The sequence below is a fragment of the Physeter macrocephalus genome, chromosome 2 (assembly GCF_002837175.3).
Source record: "Physeter macrocephalus isolate SW-GA chromosome 2, ASM283717v5, whole genome shotgun sequence".
NCBI lineage: Eukaryota > Metazoa > Chordata > Mammalia > Artiodactyla > Physeteridae > Physeter > Physeter macrocephalus.
Genome location: NC_041215.1, coordinates 82,768,880 through 82,796,240, shown reverse-complemented (window position 1 = coordinate 82,796,240; position 27,361 = coordinate 82,768,880). Strand labels below are relative to the sequence as shown.

At 41.2% G+C, this 27,361-nt stretch overlaps 1 protein-coding gene across 1 annotated transcript in view; it reads left to right on the top strand.

Annotated features, from left to right (window-relative positions):
- The window catches only part of PDE11A (phosphodiesterase 11A), a 427,170-nt gene that overhangs the window by 364,780 nt on the left and 35,029 nt on the right, over positions 1-27,361 (top strand). The window contains exons 15-17 of the mRNA XM_024122161.1: positions 1,022-1,122; positions 14,695-14,772; positions 21,025-21,088. Coding sequence (XP_023977929.1) covers positions 1,022-1,122; positions 14,695-14,772; positions 21,025-21,088 — 243 coding nt within the window. The remainder of the gene's footprint in view (positions 1-1,021; positions 1,123-14,694; positions 14,773-21,024; positions 21,089-27,361) is intronic.

The following is a 27,361-nucleotide window of genomic DNA, read 5'->3' as shown; positions in this document are numbered from 1 at the left end:
TGAGTTCATATCTCATGCTAAGAAAACCTGACAAATGAAAAGTCTTAACTTTCAAAGCAAGTTAAGTGAATTGTCAGTCATTTAAAGAAGGATTTTTTCACACTTTACTAAAAACACTGTGGAACTGTCTAGTGTGGCTAAAACAAATTTGGATGGAAAAAGGTGTGCTTTTCAAAGGTATGGAGACACAGGTGTACTTGCAGGTTGTTCAAGGCCAAAGGCATCTTTAGAGCCCTCCCATGCCAAGAGCAGTATCTTATACATTCTAGCTACTCAGTAATTATTCACTGTCCTGAATTTCACACACTCCATCCAGACGTATCTTCACAGCTTAACACAGCGTTTCTCAACTTCAACAGGATTGTCACGTTGGGCCAAGTAAGTCTTTGTTGTAGGGTCTGTAGGGTGCACTGTAGGATGTTTAGCAGCATCCCTGGCCTCTCCAGTAGATCCCAGTAGCACCGTTCCTCAGTGTGACAAGAAAATGTCTCTAGACATTGCTAGAAGTGCCCATTGCCAAGATCACCCCCATTTGTACCACTGGTCTAATGTTTCTTCTCTTCCTTGAAGTCATTTGTTGCCAGAGTAAATACTTCCAAAAGGCCAACTTAAGTCTTTACTAGTGAGACTAGGATGTATTGATATATCGGGGTCAGAAAGATTCCTGAACGTTTTGTCAGCTTTTCCACTCTGTAATTCCACAGGACGTGGGCAGTTAAATGGAGTTGTTGGCACAAACGTAGCCTGAGGAAGATGAGTTCAAACACTCTTCAATTTTGTCTTCAAGACTAAGCATAATAAAGTGTCCCTTGGTGGTCCTCCTCAACAATGATTGTACTCCTAGCTTTGCTATGTTTGCCAGGGAATCTGTTTGTAGTTGCACAAAATGTCATTACGCTTTTTAGAAAATGATTTTATCATGTTTCTAGACCTTTTTTTAAAAAAAAATGTAGGAAAAACATGTAGTCACCAGGCTCAGATTTAATGTTGTCTTTTGTGACTTTGTACTTTCTCGTTCCAGGGTCACAACATCTTTGCTAATTTGTCCTCCAAGGAATACAGTGACCTTATGCAGCTTTTGAAGCAGTCAATACTGGCAACAGACCTCACGCTGTACTTTGAGTAGGTATTGGCATTTGATCTATTTGACAAATGGATATCTAAAGTTTCAAGCTGTAATTAATTTTCAGGTCCATATTGGGGATTGCCTGTTATTCTAGCACTGATATCAATGTGTAAATGACCTAAACTTTTTGTTGTTGTTGTTTTCCCCTCATCTAAGAGAACTTCATTAGTGTAGTGTCTATAAAACAAGACAATCAGGGCTACAATCACGAGATTTATATCTTTCTTCTGTTTTATGAGCCTTGTGTGGGACTCTTGGCTGAAACTAAGTGATGGCCATTTTTATTTTAGAGACTGGCTAAGATTGCTGTTTTAGACTATGATTTCCGGTTAGATCTCTATGGCATTGATGATGCTAATGAAAAAGATTTGTTGCTGAAAGGATGACCAGAAAGCCAAGCCTTCATTCCTTGCCTCTCCTCTAGCTCTCTTTCTCAGAAGAGCCGTCCTCCTTTTCCCAAAGCTCAGGCCTCCATCTGAGCTGGCGATTCCATCCCGCTCGTTTCCTGTGAGACCCGCTCCCTCGGGTACCACCTCTTTTGACAGCCTGGTTATCTCTTCCTTCACTGATATGCAGTTTTCTCTGATCTTAAAGACCAAACAACTTCCCTTCCTTAAAAAATTCTTTGACCTGACCCCTTGGTCTTTAATTGCTTTTCAATTTACCTTTCTTTTACTGCCCACCTTTTAAAATAAATGGAGCACATGAGTACCTTTATTTTCCTAACACCCACTTACACTTTGGAGACCAGCATCCACCTTCACATTCTACCAGCGTTGTACTTTCAGAGGTCACCAGAGACTTCCTTGTCCCCAAATTCGAAGTCCTTTACTCATTTCTGATATTTTCTAGCTTCTTTGAGACATCTACAGGTTTACTGATTTCTCATTGTCAATTTCTACTCTCTTTTCTTCCGCAGCATCCACCTGCCTTCCTCTCTCCTTTTCTGGATCCCTTATAGGTTTCTTTTCTCCTTGCTTCTACGTATGAGTTCCTGAACCCATGTTCTTCTTTCTCTACTCTACTCAGATTCACTCCCCTGGCCTCAGTGCCATATTACCTCTATAGAGGCATAGAGAAGACCCTGAAATTCTTTACTCTAACACTACCTCACATTCTAGACCTGCATCTCCAACGCCCATCTTAAAAGCCTTCAGTGGCTTCATTGCTTTCAAAGCAACCTCTAAACTTGTTTTGCATTTCAAGGTTCTCCCTCCATATCTGCCCCCAACTATTTTTCATCCTTATCTTCCACTTCTCTCCAACATGATTCGTACTCCAACCAGACAGGTCTAATGTTACCCTTTGTTTTTCATTTTTCAGAAAAAAATAATCCTTTTTGTTAGTTAACTGCATGTTACCCTGTGAAAACACCTTATGCAGTGGTCCTAGTTCCCCAATCATCTCACCGTTCCTACATGGAATCCTGTTGCTCCACTTCCCCATCTGGCTGAACTATCTTCTACCACCTTTTCCAGGAAGCCTATGTCACTCCCTTTGAATTTTATGGTACTTGGCATTGCATCAGTTAGAATTAGATTCAATTGTAAGGGACAGGAAACCCAAAATAACAGTAGCTTACTTCTTTGTCACATAAAAGAAATCTGGAGATTAGCAATCTGCAGTTGGCAGAGTAGCTACATTAAGTCATCAGGGACCCAGGCTACTTTATCTTTCTGCGCTGCCACCTTCAAACACATGGTTTCCACCTGAGTCCAAGATAGCTGCTCATTTTCCAAGCAAAATGTCCACATCCCAGTTATCAGAAGGAAGGAAGGGACAAAAAAGAAAGGGGCCAAAGGTGATGCAAGTTATCTTTTAAGAGAGTTTTCTGGAAGCTTCACATAACAATTCCACTTTCATTTCATTGGTCAGAATTTAGTCACTTGGCCATCCCTAGGTTGAAGGGAGGTTAGGAAAGGAAGGCTTCATTTTGGGTAATTATATGCCCTGCTAAATTCTAGGAGTTCTATTACTAAGAAAGAAAGGGAAGAGAGATATTTGAGTAGACAACTGATCATCTGTGCCACAGGTGTTTATTGCTGGTCTCTAGTGAATGGGTTATGACACAGTATAGTGCAAGGAGTAAAAGACTTTGGAATTATATTGGTCTGGATTTAAGTCTCGTTCTGGCATTCTAGTTAAACCTGGTGTATTGAGCCCAAGTGTCTATGTCCTCTCCCTTCTGAAACTCCACTAAAATGGCACCAAATAAATTTTAAAACAAAAACAAAAAGGCGTAAATCAGAGAACCAGAGAGGGCCCAAAACAACTGATAAGAGATAATCCATTTGTGGAAAATGGAAGGCCAGCTGATGAATGTAACTGATCTGGCAGAGTGGAGTGGAAAGTAGGAGGACAACTCTGAGAAGCAAGCCAGTTTGTCTTGCAGAGCCTTGCTTGGGGCTTAGAGACAAAAAGTACCATGAAAAGTGAATGTGACGCTCACAGCTTAAGACAAGGAAATTACTAAAAAGTCAGTTTTCAGAACATTCAGAGCCCACCAAGTCCTCCACCAACCTAGCCAGATAACTCCCTTTCCTCTATCCCTGGAGAAGGGCAGAGGTTTATTCTCTGGAGAAATGAAAGAAAGCGCTCTGGACTGAGAAAAGTTCAAGGTGGGAATGAGACGCAGAGCTCAGAAGAAGGGATGAAGTCAAATGGAACAGGTCTCTGGATTGAAACCCCAAGCCCACAGCCCAGTCACCCAGAGGCCAGAATCTGTAAGCCACACATCCAGGGTTCTCAGATTCAGCAAATGGAAGTACAGAAGTGCAGTTAAATTTGAATTTCAGATAAACAATGAATAATTTTTAGTATAAATGTGTCCTATACAGTGTGCGTGTGGGACACACACATACAACTCCTGCTTAGCCTTTTAATGCCGTACTCTTAACACGCAGATAGCAAGGATCACAGAACATTTTGTGAAAGTCTCGCATGTGAAACGCAGAGACCAAAACAAACAGAAAATAAATGGAATTCAGAGAAAATAGGGAGAGGAAGAAAACAAAAACCCAAAACTGTTGTTAATATCCTTAGAGAGCTAAAATATTGCCCCCATGAAATAAGAACAGAATGCTTTAAAAAATAATAGGAGCAAACTGTAGAAGAAGAAAGAGCTCTTGCAAATTAAAAACATCATGGCCAAAATAAAAATCAAATGAAAGCATTGAGAAATACAGTCAAAGGGCAACAAGGCAGCAATATGAAAAACACTGCTTTATTTCATTATATGCTTTTTAGTACTGTTTGATTTGTTAACTGCCGTAAGTATTACTTTTATAAATATAAATTTAATTAATTTTAAAAATATATTTTAAAAGTAAAAAATCCTAGCTCTGCCACTACATAGCTGTATGTCATCAGACAAATTATTTACCTCTCTGAGCCTCTCTTCTTCATGTGTAAAATGGAGATAATAGTACCTATGTTATCTGTCTTATGAATGTCTTATATCTTATAAATGTCTTGTATGTCTTATAAATGGTGGCATCTACAACCTCATTTTCTTTATAGGCTATTTATTTTGCATGTTTTGTGGCCCTCATTTTGACTTAACTATCATGCTGTTCCATCTTTTTCTGAATTGATGCTCCTGAATTGGTTATTTATGGAAGCCTGTATCCCTTTAATATTCTTATTTCCTGTGTCTGACACTTGCAAGGTTTTGTGTTACTTTTCTCAAAGTAGAAGCATTTTCCCAAGCCAAGTTTCCAAGTAAGTTCTAAGGGAGAAAAAAATGTCAACAGCAGGAGACCATTCATTAAGCCCTGTTAGGGATGTGACGAATCACTGAGTGACGCTGGGATGCAGTCAGGGAAGTTGGTTGCAACTCGTTTTCTCATTACTCTGCTCTTATCTTAATGCTGCAGCCCTGGCTAATGTTTGCTGACTCCAGAGAAGCTGGCTTGGTCTCTTTTTGTCAGCCTTATTGTGTTTTTGAGTTTCTGAATAGCTGCTCATTCTCTAATCTAGACCTTCAGGAGGCTGATTCACTTGCCTGTCTAAAGTTACATTAAAGTATTGCCATATTTTTAGGCAAAACAATTCCTAGGGTTAATGAGGGGGAAAGCAGCTACTACAAACTGTCCCCCAGTTGCTTTTATTTCACAGAGATACAGTTGTGGAATTGGAAGGGATGTTAGAAATGATGTAATCCAATTCATCTCCTTTATTTTGTAGATCAGGTACTAAGCTTGAAAAGGTTAAATAGTGTAGTTTGGGCCACATAACTAATTAGTGGCTAAGCTGGAACCCACACCTCCTGTTTCGAGGCTTTTCCACAAACACTGTATTCCTTCTCTAACTATTCCTTCTCTAACGGAAGAATTAAGAAGTAGTTGTCATTTAAGTTGGGGATGTATTACATGGAAATATTGACCTTCCCAGGTGTATGTGAATTGGTTTATTATGAAAACCAGGATGAGTTCCCATCCTCTCTCCCAAAGCAGAGCCAGAGACAAGGGCTTGCATGCACATAGTCTAGTTTTGGAGGTAACATCAGGAATAGGAGTGGGAGACTGGGACAGTGAAATGGGGAAGGAGGGAAGCTCTTGTAAAGACACATTCCCTTGTTGGTCACCACTGTGGTCAGTCGGGCTTGATCCTGCAGGGACTGTCTGAAAAGTCTTGTATAAGCTGCACCTCAGAATTACCCACCAGCCTCCAGCCTCTATCAGCCGAGGCTGTTCCATAGGAGTTAAAACTTCCATGCACTTCCAGGACGTGCATGCCCAAGGGCTGGGGATTCCTACAGCCATTTCCCATCCCATGTGTGGGCGCAGAGCAGTGCCAGGGCAGCAAGTAAGCAAGGCACAGGGCAGCCAAGGCAGGAGCTATGGTGCTGGTTGGAGCAGCAATGGCTGAAGAAAGGTGGACTCTGAGGCAGTCTTGTACCCTTTCTAGAAGTTTGGATCATCCTTGGTTCTTCTGCCCTGACTACTTAAATCAAAAGCCTTGACACAGCTGAAGTCAACCCAAAAGGAAGCTCACTGCTTTCCTCCCCTAAGAAGGGGAAAGTCACTCTAGAAGGGGTCAAAGCAGGCAGGGAGGGGATCCAGTCCTTTTGCAGGGAGGTTATGACTCATTCCTGGGGGCAGGATTTCCTGCCATGAGCCAAAAGGGAAAAATGTAAAATTCCTGGAAATATGGAATTCCTTTAAAAACAACCACAAAACCTTGTAAATTTAATTTCTAATGGCTTTGGGTATGCTCAGGATTCTATACTACAAATGATGGGTGAAAGCAGAATTCACAAGCTTAAAAAACAGAAAATCAAACAAAACCTCAATGTGAATTTCTAGGCTTCACAACCTAAGTCTGGGGGTTAATTCTTCAGTCTGATTTTCCAACTCATTGAAAGCATTTTCCAGTTACTGCTGAGTGATTTTCTGAAATTGATTTCTGTGCCTACTTCTGAGTCCCCGCAGTGAACACGGCTTTGGTAATTAAATAGTAATTTCAGCATCTCAAGCAGGAATTAGATATACTCTATTGGTAACCAGCCATGTAACTTTGAGAGAGTCACTCACTTAATCTCTCTTTTCCCTGGTTTCCTTGTCAGCAACATGGGGACAGGTATATCACCCATACCAATCTCCTAGAGTCCTTGTGGTGACCAAAGGAGATTACCTATATGAAAGATAATTAAAATTTAGATAATCTAAATAATTTAAATTTGATAACACCATTAAGTTAAAGTACCTTATAAAGAAAAGAATCATTCAGCCAGAAAAATTTATAAAATTTGGACCATAAAAGATGGCACTTGTTGGGGCAGACAGAGAGAGAGATCCAAAATTACAAGTGTTAAAACTTCAAAGAGATGTCGCAGTTGCCTTAGACTGTCTGCATGAAGTCAACAAAGATGACCTTGCATCTTCCACAATTAGTAATAAAAACAACACCTAAAATTTCCTGAGTGCTCACTTGGGAGCTTTATATATACATTATTCCATTTAATACTTAAAGCAGTTCTGTCAGAGCAGGTACTATTATTGACCCCATCATACACATGAGGAAACTGAGGTTTGGAGAGATTCAGTAAATTGCTCACCATGTTAAATGGTAAAGCTGAGATTGGAACCAAGTATTTAGACTCCAAAATGCTTGTTAACTACTCTGCCATTCTCTTTGCAGTTAGTTTAAGAGAACCAAAGGGGAAACTGAGGCCACTTCTGGAAATACTTGGGCACCAAGGGCAGCAGTAATGCCAGTTCCAGACCCACTGGATATCAAGCCGGTGGCAACTGAACAAACTGCTGATGCCACCAGCAGGCTGTGGGTGGGGTGGAGGCTCCAGGTGAGAGTTGCTCAGGAGCCCCAGCTGTGGGGCTGAGACCGCAAGTAGAGGCTCCTTGTTTGTTGTTGAGCTATACTGGGACATCAGAAGTTGGCAGTTCTTTAGCTTTAATACAGTCGTGGAAGCTGTTGCTCTCAGGTAGCAGTAACTGTTTAGCATTCATCCCCAACAGGTTGTGACCACAGAATACTATATCCCTTATTTACCAGGTGCCTGCTCCGTGCCCAGCACTGTTCTAGGCATTACAGTATCTCCCTGTATCACCACTAGAATGGGAGCTCCATGAACGCAGACATCTTCCTCTTTAGCTCACTCTTGGAGCCCCCAAACCTGACACACTGCCTGACATAATAAATTCTCAAAATATTAACTCTTTGATATTGAATTCTCATATCAGCCTGCAAGGTAGATATTGTTATCCCCATCTTCTAGATAAGGATACCTGGGCTTAGAGAGGGCACATACTTTACCCAAAGTCATCAAATTGTCTGTGACACGTCTCCACACCACATTGCCTCAGATCACTATTTAAAGCGAGAATTATCCAAGAATTCAGATTTTATAAACCCATTTGGGTGCTTAATGCTTTTCTGGTTGGCTTTCTAAGTTAATCAGACTAATCTTCAAATTGAAAATTTTTCACTTCCCTTTGTGCTCTGCAAACATTCATCAGCCATTACGGAAAATGCCCAGTCTAATGGTTTCTTTGTCTTTGTCTTTCCAAAGGGATGCAATAAGTAGCATTTCTCAAAAGCATCTGATGATGACAACAAAATGTACTAAATTGTCTTAGATTGTTAGGAGTTATGGTTTGACCATCCTTCTAAAAATTAGACTAATATCTAAAATAATTTATTTTATAAAATACAATAGGAACTCAACAAATGTTTCTACTGCTATGCAGACAGGAATATTCATTCATTCATCATTAAACAAATGTTTATTAAGAGCTCACTATGTTCAGAGTTTTCAACCTCTACAGTAGCCTACACTCAACTAGCCCCATATTGGAAAGGAAGAGGATAAATTAATGCATAGTAAGGTGTAATGACTTACAGGGCTTAACCCATTGTTCTCTCCCAAACATTCTTATATTTTAACAGAGCTGATGAATTAACCCACGGAAATTACTCTAATGGTAGAACAGCAGACACAGTGACAGGTTAATGGAAGAAATATTTTGGTACCTTTTGATGCACATCAAAGCATTTTATCCACTAGCACTTACTGATGCCCTCTTTATGCCAGGCACTGTGCTAGTTGCCCAGGCAGAGAAGACATAATTCTTACCTTCAGGGACTGAGAACCCAGTGTAAAAGTGAGAAAAACAGTAATACTACATCGTGAGGAGTGCTACGGGCCAAGTAAACGCAGGGGCAACTAGGGCATGCTCCATCCAGCAACCCCTTGGACCACTTCTTGTCCTGGAGATTATGGATCAACTGAACTAACGGTTAGGGCCTTGTATTGTCTAATTTTCTGTCATTTTTCAATACTGAGAGTCATTCTGGTCTTTCCATTTCCTGCATTTGCCAATTTTATTTGTGCTGTCACCAAAAGCACAGCACCTAACAGGTAATTTCATTCAGGTTCTTAGCTGGTCATGTGTTATCAGTGCTAGTCTAACACAGGGAGACAATTCACTTTCAAAATTAAATATATGACTTTTTTTCCTACAGTCATAATTACTGGAATTAACATCTGCCTACTAATTTATTATTCCTCTCTGATGCTTTTATGCCCAAAGTCCAAAAGTGTGTCCAGAATCTGCATTTAGCAATCAGTTGCAGATGTATGGTCTGCCTGTTGAATGAGCTGCAAGAACACTGAAAGAACAAAATTCTCCTCCCCTATACCCATTCCACCCCGTCCCCTATACTCTCCTTCCACACGTCTGACAATTCTGGAGTTGAAACTGCAGGAGAGTCACAATGATGATTTTCCACCTCAGCAGTAAAACCTTCCTAACATTCATAGAATTTTAGTAGATTCAGAACAGTTAGATAAATAGATAAAGATTATGTATTCATATATACATGTATAGTTATATAAATTTACAAAAAATTATTCCTGATTAAAATATACACAGGATTGGTGATTTCTCAATTTACAAATAAAAGGTGCCTTGTAGATGAATTACAAACCAGAAAAATTTTCAATGTAGCGATGGGTGACTGGTAACCAATCTTTAAAATTATTTTTGAAGGTAATTTTAGCAGTGCTGTTCAAATGATGCTTTTTTAAAGATTGCTATTTTTTGGAGTGAAACGTAATGTCAGGAGAGCAGGATAAAAGCCTAATAAAAACATATATGATTATAAATGAGATTTTCCAGTAAGTTGCTTTCCACTAGCTGAGGTGTTTGCCATTGTCCTTGAAAACCAAGGTTCTCAATGATCTGCTTGAAAAGTTAATGATATATTTCCTAATGACAGAGGAGTCTGGATACAGGGAGTGTTATATATAATTTTGTGGATTTTCAAATGTTCGTTTTAGCACCCCCATGTTTTTAAAAGCACTCCTATTTCTAACAGTTTCACACATGCTGATTTTGACTCTATGATCTATATACACGTACACATACAGATGTTAAAAGGAGCATCTGTGTGGGCCAATTTCTCAAAAGCACAGTGAATTTCACGATTATCTCTAAGGAGGAGGTCAGAAATACACCACCTAGAGCTGCAGACCACCAATGTGGTCTGGGCCATCTGCAGCTCTTTGGCGCATCTCATCGTTGATGGAAAGACCTCTGTCTGGTGCCCACCGTGGTACTCGGTACTGGGTATTTCCTTAGTCCAGCAGCCTGTGATGCCATTATACCTACGTCCAGATTTTCACAGCATGCAAAGCTATTTTGCCCCAGTTCATGCAACACACAATTTATAAAGATTATCTCAGAGGGCCAGAACTGGGAAGCTCAGGACCTGGAATCTACCTAGATCTGCCCATAACTACCCTGGGACCCTGGGCAAATCACTTCACCTTCCTTCACCTTGAGTGTCCTCACCTATAAATGAGAGAATTACAGCAGATTTTTTTCAAAGGTTCCATATACCCCTAACAATCTGTATTTATAATGACAACTCAAGTTAAACATAGAAATCATTCTATGACCCAGCAATTTTACATATATATAAGTGTGTGTGTGTGATTTATGTACACAAACACACATAGAGACAGACAGACAGAGACAGAGAGGCAAAGAGGGATCCAAACCTTGGGACGCCAGAATAAATAGAACCTATCAAGAAATAGCCACACTTTTGTCAGTGGAGAAAAATAAAATTAGCATGCCACATTTTTCTGTGCTCTGTGAAGCTCCTTCTTCTGCCTCTCCTCTACCTACCACCCCCTGGGGATAGTGGATATTCCCTTTTGTCCTGATGCAGTAGACCCTGGCTTTGTTATAATGTGATGTGACGCCTATGACTGATTTTGGGTTCAGTTGATTTAAGACTTTCACACCAGCAGCTCTAGGTATTAAAATTTTCATAATCGTGGAGATTTTACTCTTCTGGTGCTATTTGGTTGGTATGTCATAGATTTGCAATTCAAACGAACAAACAAACTTCTATATTGAGTTAGACGCCTAGGTAATATGCTTCCACTTTACATCAAAAATGGTATGTCTCACATATTGAACAGACTCTCAGCAGGTATTCCAGTGGTTATGGAGGAAGGGTCAGACATTGGTTGGGAATGGTGTTCTTACATTTCCCACAACTTGTTATGTTGTCCACCTGGATCAAGTTAGAATCTAGTCTTCAAGACAGGGCTTTTCTTGGATAGGTTTTAGGTTGTTTTCTCATCTCAATCTCTCCAAATGACAGCTGTGAAGACTATAGAACAATTAGAATCTAGGTGGAACCAGTGTCTAAAGAGGTTTTTTTTAATGAATAGTTTTCTGAGATCATCTTTTTCATTCATTCATCAACTCATAAATATTTATTGAGCTCCTGGTACATGTCAGGCACTGTTGTAGGCACTGGGGATTCAGGGGTGAACAAAAATGGGCCAGGCTGTTGTCCTCATGGAGCTTGCCTTCTAGTGATTTCTTAGAATAATTCATAGGATTGAAAAGACACCCAGGTGCTTATGATGACAAAGATGATGACTGTAGGTACTCAATACCTGATAGCCATGATTGATGTGTACCAAGTACCAAGCTCTTTCAGAAGGCCTTCCATGATCTTCCATGATGCTCCTATCTAAACCAAGTGCCTTCCTCTGTGCTCCCAGGACGCCCTGAGCACATCTTAGCTGCTTGGGGCAGCCATTATTCCAACAGCTTGTGTTCGTATCCCAGCTCTGCCTGGGGCCAGTTCACTCAACCCTTCTGAGCTTAATAACAGTAGCTAATCCTTACTGAGCACCTACTGTGCGCTAGGCACTCTGCTAAGTGTGTTACATAAATCATCTCATCGAATCCTCCCACCAACCCTAACAAGGTAGATCCTATTGCTATTACTCTTCTCTGACAAGAAAACTGAAGCCCAGCAAAGTTCAATAACCTACCCAAGGTCAGTCACGTGGTTAATAAGTGACAGAACCCAGGAAGTCTGCCTGGAACATAGTAAGGGCCCAATAAATATTAGCCTCCTCAGGGCGAGGAGTAGGGGCAGGCAAGTGAGGTGGGTCACGAACAGTGCAGTGTCAGATCCTGTCTTTATTTAAAATTTTGATGTTTTATTCATCATGGGGTTTTTTTTTTTGTATTTATGCTGATTTTTAAAAACATGGCATTAAGATATTATTTGTCTTGATTACTGAGTTTGGGGCACCCACTTGAATTTTGTACCCAAGGCGAGTCTCTCTCTAACCTCACTCTAGTCCCAGTATCATTCGTATTATCATTAGCATCACCTTTGAAGGGGGATTACCTGTATTTGTTGATCACCCCTGGTAAACTCAGAGATGTTTACAAATTGTCTTGTGTCCATAAAGCCTAGTAAAAAGTTGGCACAGAGTAGGTGTTCAATAAATATCTGTTGCACCAAACTTTCTGCTCCACAATTATTCAAAAGAAGAAGAATTTCCATTCAGGGAGAAGAAAGAAGTAGATGACCTCTGCAATCTCCATAAAGTCCAATTAGTCCAGTGTGTATCACTGTTGGCAGTGATACTGTTAATATTATTTACACATCAACCATGGCTGTCAGGTATTGAGTATCTACCAGTACCAAACAGTTGAGGCACCTCATTGCAAATTCTTACCGCAAAGCTGGAAACTGAGGCTCAGCAATGTGGAACCACTTGCCCAGGACCACACAGCTAGTGAGTGACAGTCAGCATCAAGCCCAGGTCTGTGTTAGTCCAGACCTGGGCTCTTTCCGTTCCGCCACCTCTTTCTATTGCAGTTCACAGTCAGTGGTGGTGATGTGAAAAAGGCATGACCATGGTCAAAAAGAAGGGAGTGGGCAAGTGAACAAGGTGGTAAAAGTATATGAAGAAAAGATATGCCCACACCTGCACACCCGAAGAGGAGGGGTGCTGCCGGGCCCTTCCGTGTGACTGTGCAGGGCCATCCCTGCTGAGTGCAGTGATGTTGTTGGGGAGATTATCCCATCCGTGGTGTGGCCTTGACCTGTACCCACTTGAAGAAGCAAATCCAGGACCTGCCTTTGTGTCTCAAATAAGGAAATGAGTCACCTGTTTGTCCTCCTGACCTGCCCCCTTTCAGGTGAATTGAGTTGTCCATCTGACCAGGTGGCAAGAAGTCCATACTGTTGGCCAGCTGGTGATGGGGACTCCAGACAAGAAACAGGGAAGATTGTGGCTTTTTCTTGAAGCCTCAACATTTTTTTAAGTGATTTATTTTGATAGCACTTTAGCCTCATGATTTCAAATATTAAGTTACTTGGTTGAGGTGGTCTTATATTTTCCCATAAATGTGTTTATGTCACCGCACAGACTGAGAAATTTCATTCCAGGGTTTGTTTTTTTTTCTTTTTCCATTTGATTTCATGCAGGAGGCCAATAGCACTCAGCATCTTGTCCTTTGTCCCCCCAGATTACAGTGGGTCAGCATAAGTGTTTAAGATCCTACTCTGATTTCCCCCATAAATGACACGGTACTGTTTTCTAAAGTGTACTCCTTAAAACATCAGTGCTATGGGATTCTGTGGTTAAGTCAGGGTGAGTAGGCTTTTCTCAGTATTTCGCAGAGCCTTCAAAAGGCTAATGCGGTGGTGAGTCTCTAGAGAGGTATATCACAGGCAGCATTTCTCATACCCAGTCGGCCAGAGCACTCCTTTTCATACAGCACCTCCTAAGACTGGCATTTTGTGGGATGCACTTCGGGAAACAGCGTGACAGAATCCTTTAAATGGTCTCTCATTAGGAAGTGCCAAGAGAGTGAAACCTTGGGAAATGATTCTTAAAGGATCAAAATGGTGATGTCTTTTTTTTCCTTTCTCACTATAAATATGAAAATCATATAACTAGACTGAAGAAAGATTTTGAAGATAGAAATGTCACCCTATATTCACAACTTGAGAAGATTCCCTTCTTGTCTTTTCCATATCTATACATCTCCAAATGTGTTTCCACATGCGTGTGTATCCAGCACTTAAAATGTGTAGACACATGCTAAATGCATTGCATGTCGTCTCATGTAATCCTCACAATAACTCTGAGTCAGCAAATAGGACCCCCAAGTTAGAGTTTAGGAAATTGAGGCTCAGAAGGTTTAAGTGACTTTCCTGGTACAGCAAGGAAGTGACTGAACCATTATTTAAACAGAGTTATTTCTGACTCCATAGCCTATGTGTTTAAGTACTGAAATGGTGAAATAGTTATCTTCTAACGTCTACCAAAGTATTTGTCCTGAATTTACTACCAGGGAGTTTATCTTATCTTGAATCATCATACAGGTCAGTTCTAAGTTGAATGATAAAAGAACATTCTGGAACTGTTCCCGCTTTTTAGGTAACCTTGCCTCCCTTCTCTGACTTTCAGTAAGAGTCACAGGGCTTCACATCAAGTTATCCCAAATGCGGGACCACACTGTTTTCTGTTTTATGGCTCGATAATCTCCTGCGTTGTAAATACATTCAGAAATGATTGTGGCTTTTTCTTGAAGCCTCAACATTTTTTTAAGTGATTTATTTTGATAGCACTTTAGCCTCATGATTTCAAATATTAAGTTACTTGGTTGAGGTGGTCTTATATTTTCCCATAAATGTGTTTATGTCACCGCACAGACTGAGAAATTTCATTCCAGGGTTTGTTTTTTTTTCTTTTTCCATTTGATTTCATGCAGGAGGCGAACTGAATTCTTCGAACTTGTCAGTAAAGGAGAATATGATTGGAACATCAAAAACCATCGTGATATATTTCGGTAAGAAACAGCTCTTGTTTATGTGTTTCTTCATTATTTGACGATTTAGCCATGCTTTTCTGACAGTGCTAAAAGCACACAAAACAGTTTTTAAAGTAACAAAGCTTACATTCAAAACGTTCAGAAATTAGTTGAATAATTAGAGAATGTGTCTTTTTTCGTTTTCTAATTTATTTTATTTTGCCTCCTCTCCATAAATTTGCCTTCAAAATTAGAAAGTGATGTTTGAATTGGTCGCGTTTCAGCAGGCATGCAAATTGCAGGAGACGGGATTTTTGAACCTCCGGAAACAGTTACACAGAACAAAGGAAAGTGAGAGTTAAGTTTGGGGGGTTTTTTAGAGACAATAGACATTGTAGATAGAAAACCAATCAAAAGATTTTGGTGCTGGAAATAAGGAACTTTTCACAGGACTTCTTCCCAGTTGTTTAGAAAAGACAGCAGCAAACCATCTTTTTTTTTTTTTTTTTTTTGCGGTACGCGGGCCTCTCACCACTGTGGCCTCTCCCGTTGCGGAGCACAGGCTCCGGACGCACAGGCTCAGCGGCCACGGCTCACGGGCCCAGCCGCTCCGCGGCACGTGGGATCTTCCCGGACCGGGGCACGAACTCGCATCCCCTGCATCGGCAGGCGGACTCTCAACCACTGCGCCACCAGGGAAGCCCAAGCCATCATTTTTATGCGGCACATTTTAACCACCTGATCGCAGCCACTCCAGCAGGTTAGGCACTATTCCTCTTTCTCTCATACCCTGTGCTTCCACTGTCCCCATCTCACCCATCCCCAGACTTTCTGGTGTCTTAGTCCTGTTCCAGATTTATTAAGCATTTCTGGGAAAGCTTGTGAGCTTTCTGGGCTTCTGGGCTCCGTGTGTCTGCTCCACAGCCAGGCGACCACTGGCATCGCCCCCAGTGGGATCCCTACCCCAGCCCTGGCCCACGTGCGCGTGCAAGACCTCCGCCTCCATCTGAGAACACAGAGCCCTGCCTGCCGCTTCCGTCTTCTCACTCTCTCACCAGAGGGCGCTCTACTTCTCCCCTCTCTGCATTACTATTTCTCTGTGTTATTTTTTTTTTTTTTTTTGAGGAATTAAAGACAACTGTGCTTGTCTTACAAATCAAGATCTCTGTTATCTTTACAGACCTTTTCTGCATCCTTTCCGGTGGGGTGGCAGGGGCGGGGGGGCTGGTGATGGGTGAGGGTGGAAGGACCTTTCCTGTCTTCAACACTAGCATCTCTGCTCGCGTCCTATTCCAGTCCCTCCACCTCCCCTCCCCACCCCGACCCCTGACCTTGCTGTGTCAATTATACTCCTTTGGCTTGCATTTTCAAAATCTGACTTTTTTTCCCCCCCAGCATGACCTTTCTAAGCCTAAAAAATATGCTTCCATCTCCTCAGTGTAAAAGAAAAAAAAAAATCCCTAAAATCTGCCTCCTTCTTAAAGTCCAATTGTAGTTTTCTTCTCTCCTTCAATTCCACACTTCACTCACACTCCTTCTAACCTCTTACCAGGCAATTTCTTTCTTTTTAAATCATTTTTAATTCCACAAGTAACGATAGGAATATATTTTTCTGAAAGAAAGTAAAACATTACAGATAACCCCCCAGTTCTTTGAGCATCATTTCCAATTCCCATCCTGTGCATAGCTTTGCTCTGTTAGCAATTCCTTGTTTCTTTTCAGACTACTGTCAGAGCATTTCCATACATGTGTACCCATGGGAAACATACTATTTAGTGTAGATTTGTTTGTTTGTTTGTTCGTTTTAACATAAATTATATATTTACATGTCCATCTGAACTCACTTGTTCACTCAGCTGTATGCCTTGGAATTCTTTCCGTGTCCATACCAGTATTATCTTTGATTGTTGCATAGTATTCCAAAGTATGAAGATACCACAGAGTATTTAGTATTTAGAGTGAATTCCTCCACTGAGGAATTTAGTTGCTGAAATGTGATTTCTGTGCGTTTTGAAAGTCACCAGTCACCTCCTAAGGATCAGATCCTACAGCCTTTGTTCTCTTCAGCTTCCTCCATCTCTTCGCAGCCCTAACTGCGCTGGCCTTTCCTTTCTTAAAACTCTTCCCTGCCTTGGCTTCCGCAAAGCCCATGCTCTTCTGTATTTTCTACTTTCTTCTGACTTTTTCTTCTCCTATTTGTGTTTCTCTAGTCCTTCCTCCTCCCCACTGCCCCCTAAATGTAATCATCCCTCAAGGAATTCTTCTCTTGTTCCTCAGCATCCTCACAAATGGTCCCACCAGGTTTCTTGGGTCTGGCCTCCCTCCTGAGCACAACTCGTAAAATGCCAGCACTCATTCCATGTCTGCACCTGAATGTTTTCCCACAGATGTTTTCAAATTCTTTGGCAGCGAACCCCATATGTAAGAAAATCTTATTTAGAAGCACGGTACATAAAGCAGAGGTGAGATGCTTCAGGAACTCTCCTCTTCCCCCAGCTCTGCCCTCCGCCCCGCAATTTCACAGCGGACTCTGACCATGTGCACGTTGTGGGCAGCTGGCGGGGCTCGGGGGGAGCTCTGTCTTAGAGAATTTTGAAATAGTAATAAAACCAACTAAAAGTTGGTCTGCGTTTTATCATCACCATGTGCCTGCAATCTAAACAGTGTCAACAATGAGACAGTCCTCCCAGAGAAAAATCTTTTGTTGGAATAAATTCTAAACAACGGCTGAGATTACTGTTGAGTATCAAAATAATTGCTATGAAAGCTTCAATTTAGTACATTATTACTTATCCTTTCATTGTGCATCGATCATACATGTAAGTTAATTCCAAGAACGCCCAGTTATTCCATCAGCCCCTGGCACAGGTGGACTCGGGACACATTTTCAAGAGTAAGTTGCTAACGGTTTGGAACTTTCTGCGCTCACTCCAGATGCAGTTTGTGTCTCCAACCTCCGAGAACGTCACCTTTCTGCTTTTAAACAGTATATTCAGAATAAACAATGATAGCTCGGTGATGTTAAAGATAAAGAAACAGAACTTGAGTTACTTCTGTTCTGTCATTTTATGTTGACCATTTGGGGTCTGCATTTGTGTTTAAAATTTAAAACAGTGAAACAGAGTGCAGACTGCGAGGTGTAATCTTTTTGTATGGTAAGCATAAAATTCAGTTCATACGTGTAATCTTGTACTGAATTTGGATATATCTTTTATTTTTATTAATTAATTTATTTATTTTTTGCGGTATGCGGGCCTCTCACTGTTGTGGCCTCTCCCGTTGCGGAGCACAGGCTCCGGACGCGCAGGCTCAGCGGCCATGGCTCACGGGCCCAGCCACTCTGCGGCATGTGGGATCTTCCCGGGCCGGGGCACGAACCCGTGTGCCCTGCATCGGCAGGCGGACTCTCAACCACTGCGCCACAAGGGAAGCCCCTGGATATATCTTTTAAATTACAGTGTATTCCTTTTGAGTTGTTAATGCTTTTAAAACTAGAGAAAAACAAGAAAATAATTATTATCGCAAGATAATTATTCAAATAATTTTGGCGCCTAGAGGAGGAGAGGCATGATAACAAGGAACTGCTGCGAGTCTCAGATACCCTGGGAACACACCATCCTCTTCCCACCCCACAGAGGATATTCCTGACCATTCATTCCTGCAATCGCACTAAGCAGATCGCACCACCTAACTCTAAAATGCACTAGAATTATGCAGACCTCAAGACTCAAACAGTTGCTACAAACTCCCTCCCTGCTCTCATGTTTTAGAGAGGGCCTTTCAAGTACAGAGGCTTGATCTAAAAAATAAGGTAAAACTGCCCATTCGCCTCTTCTGTTCGTTCTTCCTGTGCAAGCTCCCAGCCCTATCCTTGACTTTGTTTCCCCTCTCCCCTCCTTTGTTTTATGCCCTTATCAATTTATGCTTTCCCACTGTCTCTCTGCTTCCATTCTCTACTTCTTTAAACTATTTCCATATCTACTACCTAAAGTTCTCTCCTTGAAGCTCTGGCCAGGTTCCTCCTGTGTCCCCAACCTTCATTGACTCCCCACGCCAACTGGATAAAGGTTTCAGATACTCCACCGTCCTCCCTCCCAGCCTGTTTCAGTCTTCCTTCTCTGTACAGACTTTCTGCTCCACTGCAGAGTATTCATTGAAAGTAGAGACTCTTCTGTCAGACTGTTCAAATCCCAATCCTAGCTTTTATAGCTCCTAGCAGTGTAACCTCAGGCAAGGTACCCGACCTCTCTGATCCAGGAATGCAAAGCACTATTTGCTTTGTAAAATGGAGAAAATAATAATATCCCTACCTCATATAGAGACTATGTAAATCACCCTCTAATGCCTCTTCAATAAATGGTAGCTATTAGAATTCTCATCATCAGAGCACCTAGCAGATGCTCAATAAACTTGTTGATTGACTGATTAATGTTGATATGAATTTGAGACGTAAGTTTCAAATTATCAAGCAGATGGAACTTAAGTAATTATCCAACTATGGTACAAGTAGGCAACCTCACAAAGATTATTTCCTGTCCGGGAGAGAGACTACAAAATCTAATGCATTACCTACAGTCATATCCCTCTCTGGTACCAACAGAACCTAAAATGAGAATCACTGGAGTTTAGCAAGAGGGGCTCTGGCAGCTTTGCGATAAGCACAGAATCCTGAATCCTTTACACACTTTGGGAAAGTTACTTAATCTCTCCATGCTGCCATTGACCTCTCTGTAAAATAGAAATAACAGCATCTTGTGATGAGGAGTCATTTAGTTAATAGTTAGTTAGTAGGTAGTTGGTAAAGCACTTAGTACAGAGGCAGGCACATGTAAGCACTGTAGAAGTACTTGTCACAAAAGATGAAGTACGAAGAATAGACCGATGTGTCTCTTTGCACAGGGCTTAGCACAGGAGTGTTTGGAATGAGACGCTGCCTGATTCCTAGAGGGCTGCTCATGCTGGCGCTGCCTGGTTGTGCTTTGAATGACCTATTGTTATCTGCGGGTCTGCCTTGTTCCCTGGAGGGTTTCCTGGAGAAGTTACACAAACCCTACCACCATCCAGGCGTGCTCTGCCATCTGGGAAGCAGACATGTTTCCAAGGCAGTAGAATCCGGCAGGGTATGAAATGTTAACACCTGACATCAGGGTAGCCCTCTGACCTTCGACAACACACCCCTTTCTTCCAAAAGGAGTTAGCCAAGATGTGGTTTCCCAGCTCAGATCCTTCGTTAGTTTTCATCGTGCACTGCTGGTTTTAGTAAAAGAAAGCAGATTTTGGACAAAGAGTGTGCCTGATTTTTCCCTTCTCACCACATCCAATTAGAAGCACAAGAGCTATCTACAGCTTGAATTGTTCCCCCTGTTTTTTATATCTAGGTTTCAATGTGGATTCTAGATTTCTAAACCAATAGAAATCTGCCCCTTAAAAATCTGATTCAGATATTTCCTGTGCTTTCTTATGGACTCAAATTAATGAAAGCTGTAGCTGAATATGTTTCTTCTTCGTAATGCTTATAAAACATGGTTGTAGCCAGGTAGTAAACTGGAGTCAAACTGTGTGGTCCTCCCCCGTAAATCTTAAATGCAGGAGACACATATACACTGTTGATACTATGTATAAAATAGACAACTGATGGGACCATACTGTATAGCCCAGGGAACTCTACTTATGCACTGTGGTATCCTAAGTGGGAGGGGATATACGTATATGTATGGCTGATTCATTTTGCTGTGCAGTAGAAGCTAACACAACATTGTAAAGCAACCGTACTCCAATAAAAATTAAAAAAAAAAAAAAAAAGAAAAAAAAGAAAGAAAGAAAATTCAGGAGCCCCTAACCGGGCATGTGGTTCGCCTTTTTGGTGTGGGTTTTCTTCCGTCCTTATCAATCAGTGATACATTGGTAAACAGGTTTATGAGCTATGTATAGAGTATTATATACTGATTACCTTGCTGAGAGTTAAAAATAAAAAGCATCATCCATTACAAATTATTTTAAGCATAGCTTGCTTAGTTCAGGTATAGAGAAAGCAGTGCTTGGCTTTCCTTGATCTGCCGCAGGCAAAACAAAAGGGCCACCGAGAGTGTGTGCGAGCTTTGTCTTCCGAAGTAGTGCGGCCGCATGATGGAGGTGCTAAACATGGGTCTATAAACAGTGCTGCCCTTGTTGAGGAAAAGAAGATGTAAGCTAGCCGCGGTCCCATTTTATTTATGTATGTATCTAGGACGGGTTTGTTTAGGAATGCAACAAAAGATTATTCAGACTGTTTTGTTTGGTTCTGTTTTTCAGATCAATGTTAATGACAGCCTGTGACCTTGGAGCCGTGACCAAACCGTGGGAGATCTCCAGACAGGCGAGTGATGATTAATGGCAGGGCTCAGCCGAGCAGGGACTGGGGGGACAGTATTCCCAGAGCCCTGTCTACCAGGCACTGAAACCTGAGTCAATTTGCATCAGTATTAACGTGGTGTAAAAAATACCAGGAGGTTTAAAGCGACGGTTTATTGCCCGGCCTTTCTTTATCGTGCTTCCACTGAGAAATAATATTTCTGACTCTGTAAGATTTTTTTTATTGCACTAAATCCAAATAACACCTTGACCATTTCTTAAGTCAGGAGTTTCATACGGAGTGTTCTTGAATAGGTAACCATGTTTTAGTACAAGGTCCAGTTTTTCACATCTGAAGAAAAAAAAAAAAAACAAGGATAAAAAGAAATTTCTATTTTTCGTTTTCTTTAAAGTCTATTTAGAGATCAGAGGGCTCTTTGGCCAAAATGTGCAGTATCTAATTTACTTTGTATCCCAAATTTAATGCCTTTACCACCTATCTGGTTTCACTGCCCAAAAGTGTTAGTTCTAGAGCTAGAATAGTTTTTAATCCCATAACTACCCAACTAAAGATCCTTTATTACCTTGATAGTATTTGGTTAATAGCTCTTTTGGTTTTATGAGGCACCTACTAGATGGGCTGCAGGGTCTAAAATGATAACTTGGTATCCTGAGACTTGACATTTAAGGGAAAATAAGATACATTCATATAACAACAAAAAACAAAAATGTATTGACTAAATAACCGATGTTAAATGACTGCTTTATGAGTATTATATCATTTAATCCTCAAAAATCCTCTGAGGTGGGTATTGTGACTGTAGTGGGCTGAATAATGGCAACCCAAAGATATCAGGTCCTAATCCCTGGAACCTGTAAATGGTTTTTCCTTAGAAGGAAAAAGGGTCTTTGCAGATGTGATTATGTTAAGGACCATCTTTATCATTATCATCATCATTATCTGGATTACCCAGGTAGGCCTTAAATTCAATCACAAGTTTCTGGCAGCCACCAGAAACTGGAAGAGGCAAAGTACAGATTCTCCCCTAGAGCTTCCAGAGGGAGCATGGCCCTACCAACACCTTGATTTCTGTCCAGTGAACTGATACTGAACTCCTGGCCTCCAGAACTTTGAGAGAATACATTTCTGTTGCTTTAAGCCACCAAATTTGTGGTAATTTATGACAGCACTAGGAAACTATTAATACAGTGATTATTCCTATTTCACCAATGGGAAAAGTGAGGCTTAGAAAGGATACGTAGCCTGAGGCATATAGCTGGTAAGAGGTGGAGCGAGGAATTCAAATCCTAGCAGATGAGGTTCCAAAGCCTTCATTCTTAGTGTTTTATGCTTTCTTACACAGGAGGCACTAATTGGCTTTTTTTTTTTTTTTAAAGAAGATGTTGCGGGTAGGAGTTTATTCATTTTTATTTATTTATTTTTGGCTGTGTTGGGTCTTCGTTTCTGTGTGAGGGCTTTCTCTAGTTGTGGCAAGCGGGGGCCACTCTTCATCGCGGTGCGCGGGCCTCTCACTCTCGCGGCCTCTCTTGTTGCGGAGCACAGGCTCCAGACACGCAGGCTCAGTAGTTGTGGCTCACGGGCCCAGTTGCTCCGCGGCATGTGGGATCCTCCTAGACCAGGGCTCGAACCCGTGTCCCCTGCATTAGCAGGCAGGTTCTCAACCACTGTGCCACCAGGGAAGCCCTAATCAGCATTTTTAAATGATGCAAGTATGTTGGCAGAATGGGCTATGTTATCACTAAGCTCAAAATCTCAGTGTTTTAAACTAACACATCACCTGGAGGCATGTGCCTCTGGGCTTGGCTGGAGCCTCTGTCCTCATCCTGGACTGGGGCTGAGGGAGCAGCTACTGTCTGGATCATTCCAGCAGAGGCCCGTGTGGGTCTTACACTGGAAGTTAAATGCTGTCCCCCCCCTGCAATTCATTGGCCAGAACTTGGTCACATGACCCCACCCAGCCAGGAAGTGCCAAGCCTTCCATGTGCCCAGAAAGTAGAAAGCCATAAATAGTTGGTGAAAACGTGACTACCACTGTTTGCCCTTCTAATCACCAAAAATGTGATTCACTCTCCTTCCTCCAGGCAAAATATACTCATCCCCCGCCCCCTCCAAGGGAGTTGACCCAAATATCCCATCAGTCGTGATATGAAGCTGGAAGTCCAGGATCTCTGGGTGATATGTGCTAATCTCTACAGCAGGTCTGTAAAGATTAAACTACAGATGAACTAAAGACCCACACACACCCAAAATGCAGCACGTAACACCCACTCCACAAAATACTCATTATGACAATCCCATTTAGAAAGGGAAGAGATGGCAATATTTGGCAGTTAGGGGTCCACAGCAATTCCAAAATCCCACTGGGCATTCTCTGGGAGGGCCTTCTACTCTGTGGTGGGCCCTGATTCTCAGGGAGATGCTGCCCAATTCAATATTTTCCATGGCCTTTAGATCCACCCTAGGAAATTATTCCTTTTCCATTATCCTCCTTGGCTAGATTCAAAGGCCAAGCAGCTTTCTCAGCCTGCTTCCCCCCTAAAGAAGTTTGAAGACCCAAGGCTTGTTTTAAGTTTTAAATAGTCAAAGGCTTGTGGGGTTTTTGGGCACATTTAGTCACCTTCTTAGGTCTTTGATTCCAGTCATTTCCATTTGCTAATAACTACATCCACAGTTAGATTCTATACAACCTTAGATCTACTGTATTTCTTTGCTTCCTTATATTCAGGAACAAGGAAATATAGCATACATACATCTTTCTTCCTCTCTCAGCAGTTAATTCCTAGTATTTGGGGCCTAGTATTTGGCACCGGTGAGGAAACCATGTAGTTAAATCATTTTTCTGGGCCATTTTGTCTAACTAAAAGGATGTTGTGTGTGCCACCTAATTCATTCATAGTTGTTAACTATGTGTTACTGGCCACACCTTCAATATGATTCTCGTTGCAAGGCTGAGTCTTGATCAGCCTTTGTCATTCAAAGTGTATCTCAATTTTTATTTTCACAGCTTGGGATTAAGAAGCACCATATTCTATCCCTACAAGATCCTGAATTTGTGACTTTCTCTATTCCCTTTCATTCCTGGTTATAGACCTGCCAACCCTTTTCTGAGCTCACTTCTTACAATACCTAGCAAAACAGTCAACAGCAACCATCACATGCTATTAACTTTGTTTTCCAGTCTCTTCCCCTAAGGCTATAAATTCATTGGGTACATTGTTTGCTTTATTTCCATGAGAACTGTACAAAATATTTTGCCACTGTGTAACATGGATCATCATCCTCGTAGCTTCTAACAACCTCACTGTTTTATAAATACCTGGCCCCCAAGCCGATGCCACATATTTTAGGGTCTTTCCTTTCTTTCTTTTCTTCCTTCCTTTCCCTTTCTCTCTCCCTTCCTTCCCTTCCTTTCTGTTTAATAGCACTACCTCACTTCCATACCAATTTTTGTTAGTCAAGGCTAAGCTAGGCTTTGCTGCAGTAACAAATATAATCTCAAATTTTAGTTGCTTAGCACAAATGAAAGTTTATGTCTTGCTCACATCACAGTTCAGTGCAGGTGGTGCAGTTTTCCTGTAGACTCTCCTCCAATGAATAGCTCTCTTCCAATGCCTTGGTTTTCGTTTTAGTGTGACATGCTTGAAGTTACATAAAGCAGGTTATGGTGAAGGATTTGTGTGGTTGCGTTGCTTATTTCTACATCTCTGCCCACCCTTCCCTTCCCCAGTGTGGAAAGGCCTCCCTTACAGTACAGTTTGGGAATAAACTTCAGAGAATATGTAAGTGGCTCTTCCAGGTAGTGGGAAAAAGTGTAGTATTGAGAGTGGCCCCTGTGATAGGGGTGGACGGTAGTGGAGAGTAGGAGAAAGTTAGGGGAACTGGGGGAAAAATAAAGAAGATTAGAAAGGGGGTAGATGAGGGATGATCTGCCAGGGCCTTCAGGACCCCAGTGAAATGCATGTCACAACTAAAGGAGCAGCAGCCCACGTGGGAGCCAGAAAGTGACCAAAGTACTTGAAAGGCAAAAAGTTTCCGCATTGAGATTATAGAACGAAGAGGCCCGATGGCCACTTGTAGGTGGTCTTCTTGGTCACTGCTATAAATATTATTTTATTTTTAGGATTTGAACTTCTGCCGACCAGTGCAGAAACTCATGAGGTCAGGGAAATAAAACACAAAACCATCTTTTTCCAAATGTTTCCATCAGAAATCTTGTCACAACTCTTAAACTATAGATCTCATTTGTGTTTGTATCTGAATTGAATAGGTTTGGTATTTTCAAAACCTTATTCACTTCTAATAGGATTTTAGGAAACAGACAAAAACAATAGAAACTTATTTTAAGAATAGAGATATATTTCCAATTTCCTGGATGTTGATTTTTTTTTAATTCCCTTTCAAAATGTGTTTTCACTGGTGTCTATTTCACTTTGCCTTCCTCACACACATGACTCTAAGCATGTGGGTTTCCCCAGTCAGCCCCCAAGGCCTGATTAGCATCTCAATTTCCTTTTATAATAAAAAATTCAATCAGGAGCCACTTAATAGTCCTGATTGGGATTTTAAGTACAAATGAAACAGTGGTACAAGTTGAGCTGAGAAAGAAGCACAGGGGAAATACCTAAGACCACTTTAGAAAGCTCAAGGAAAAGGATTTTGTTTTAATTTCTTTGCTTTCCAGGGGCTACTGACCTCTGCAGGACTCCCACCTCGGCGTTACCTGATATGCACACGTGCATTCTTTAGTGCAAAAGATCCACCTCAGAGGATTCTGAGGGAGAGTTCTGGGAACTGAATAATGAGGCCAGGTCCTTAGGGGACCATTTCTTCTCAAAAGGAAGGCCAGAGACCAATGAGAGAGGCCTGGAGTGCTAAAGTGAAAGGCAGTGGCAGAGACTGGAGAGAGACAAGTGAACCAGGTCCTAGAAAAATTGAGTCATTTCCAACTGGTTTTATGCTGTTGAATTTTTAAAATGTTTAAAATCTGAACTGGCCATCTATTTTTTAATAAATGACTGCATACTTGCTACTCTCAGATGTGTGTGTGGGTGTTAGATGTTGTTGTTACGTTTTGGCAATGGTTACCATTTATGGTTGACAAATCTCCTGAGAGATATACTTTAGGTAAATTTTCTTGATTCTCTGCACTTGACCAAAATTAAACCACTCTAACCTTTGCCAGACCTAAAAACCTCATCTTTACAAGAGCCTGGAATAGAGAAAAATTAGTCTGGGGATCCAGATCTTCTTGCCATCAAGTTGTCTGGTATTTCTTTTCTGCTCTTCCAATATTTTGTAATCCAGCTAGTTCACCTCAGAGATATCCTAGATGTACATCACAGTGTTGTTGAAAACACCCGTTCAGCACTTATCTGTTACATCAGTTTGCTTCCCATAAAACTATCAGTAGAAGCACAGGGCTTGGGGAAGAAGAAAATCTCTGTAAGCTTGACCATGATCAGTAGCTTCTGACCATCCACACTAATGGATGAAAAGTAGAAAAATATGTGTCCTTACTTTGGAAAAAATCTCTGTGGTTTGGGGTAGAACAGCCATTCCATTGTGCTGTACCAACTAGAACCCACCATAAATAAACACTGTTTTTTAGTTCATGGATTGAGACAGCCTGAAGACCAAATCACATTCTTCAGACTATATCATAACATACTGTAAAAGTCTGGTATGAACAGTGAATCTAGCATTAGTTCTGCCCCTTGACTGATGGCTACTGTAGGAAGTAAGGGGTGGGCCCTGGGTGTATCCATTCCAGAGTGCACATAAATACTGGCAGGGTGACGTGGTTAAGGAGATTTTGTGATGGCAAGATGAAACCAAACTAAAATACAAGTATGTGACAAAGTAAAGAATCTGCACAGAAATAACCGAAAGTTGGCTGAATTATTATTACAAATATAGTATAATAATATATTATAATAACATCAGTTATTATTAGGTTATTATTTGCTTCATTTTTCTGGATAAGAACAATTCCTGCTTTGAAGGTGGCAACCTTGTGCCTCATGTGTATATATAAGCTCTACTGTCAGAGATGGTCTATCGGCATGTGTCTAAGGATACATTGCAACTGCACTTCAACTCTATTTCAACAAAAATAAATAAAAAAACATTGCACAAGTTCTTCTGATTAAAAGGAAATCAGTTTCATTGATTAAATTCTATAATACCTTCAAATACAAAAGGTTAATGTACTTACTCATAAGCTTTTTTTTTTTTTTTTTTTTTTTTTTTTGTGGTATGCGGGCCTCCCTCTGTTGT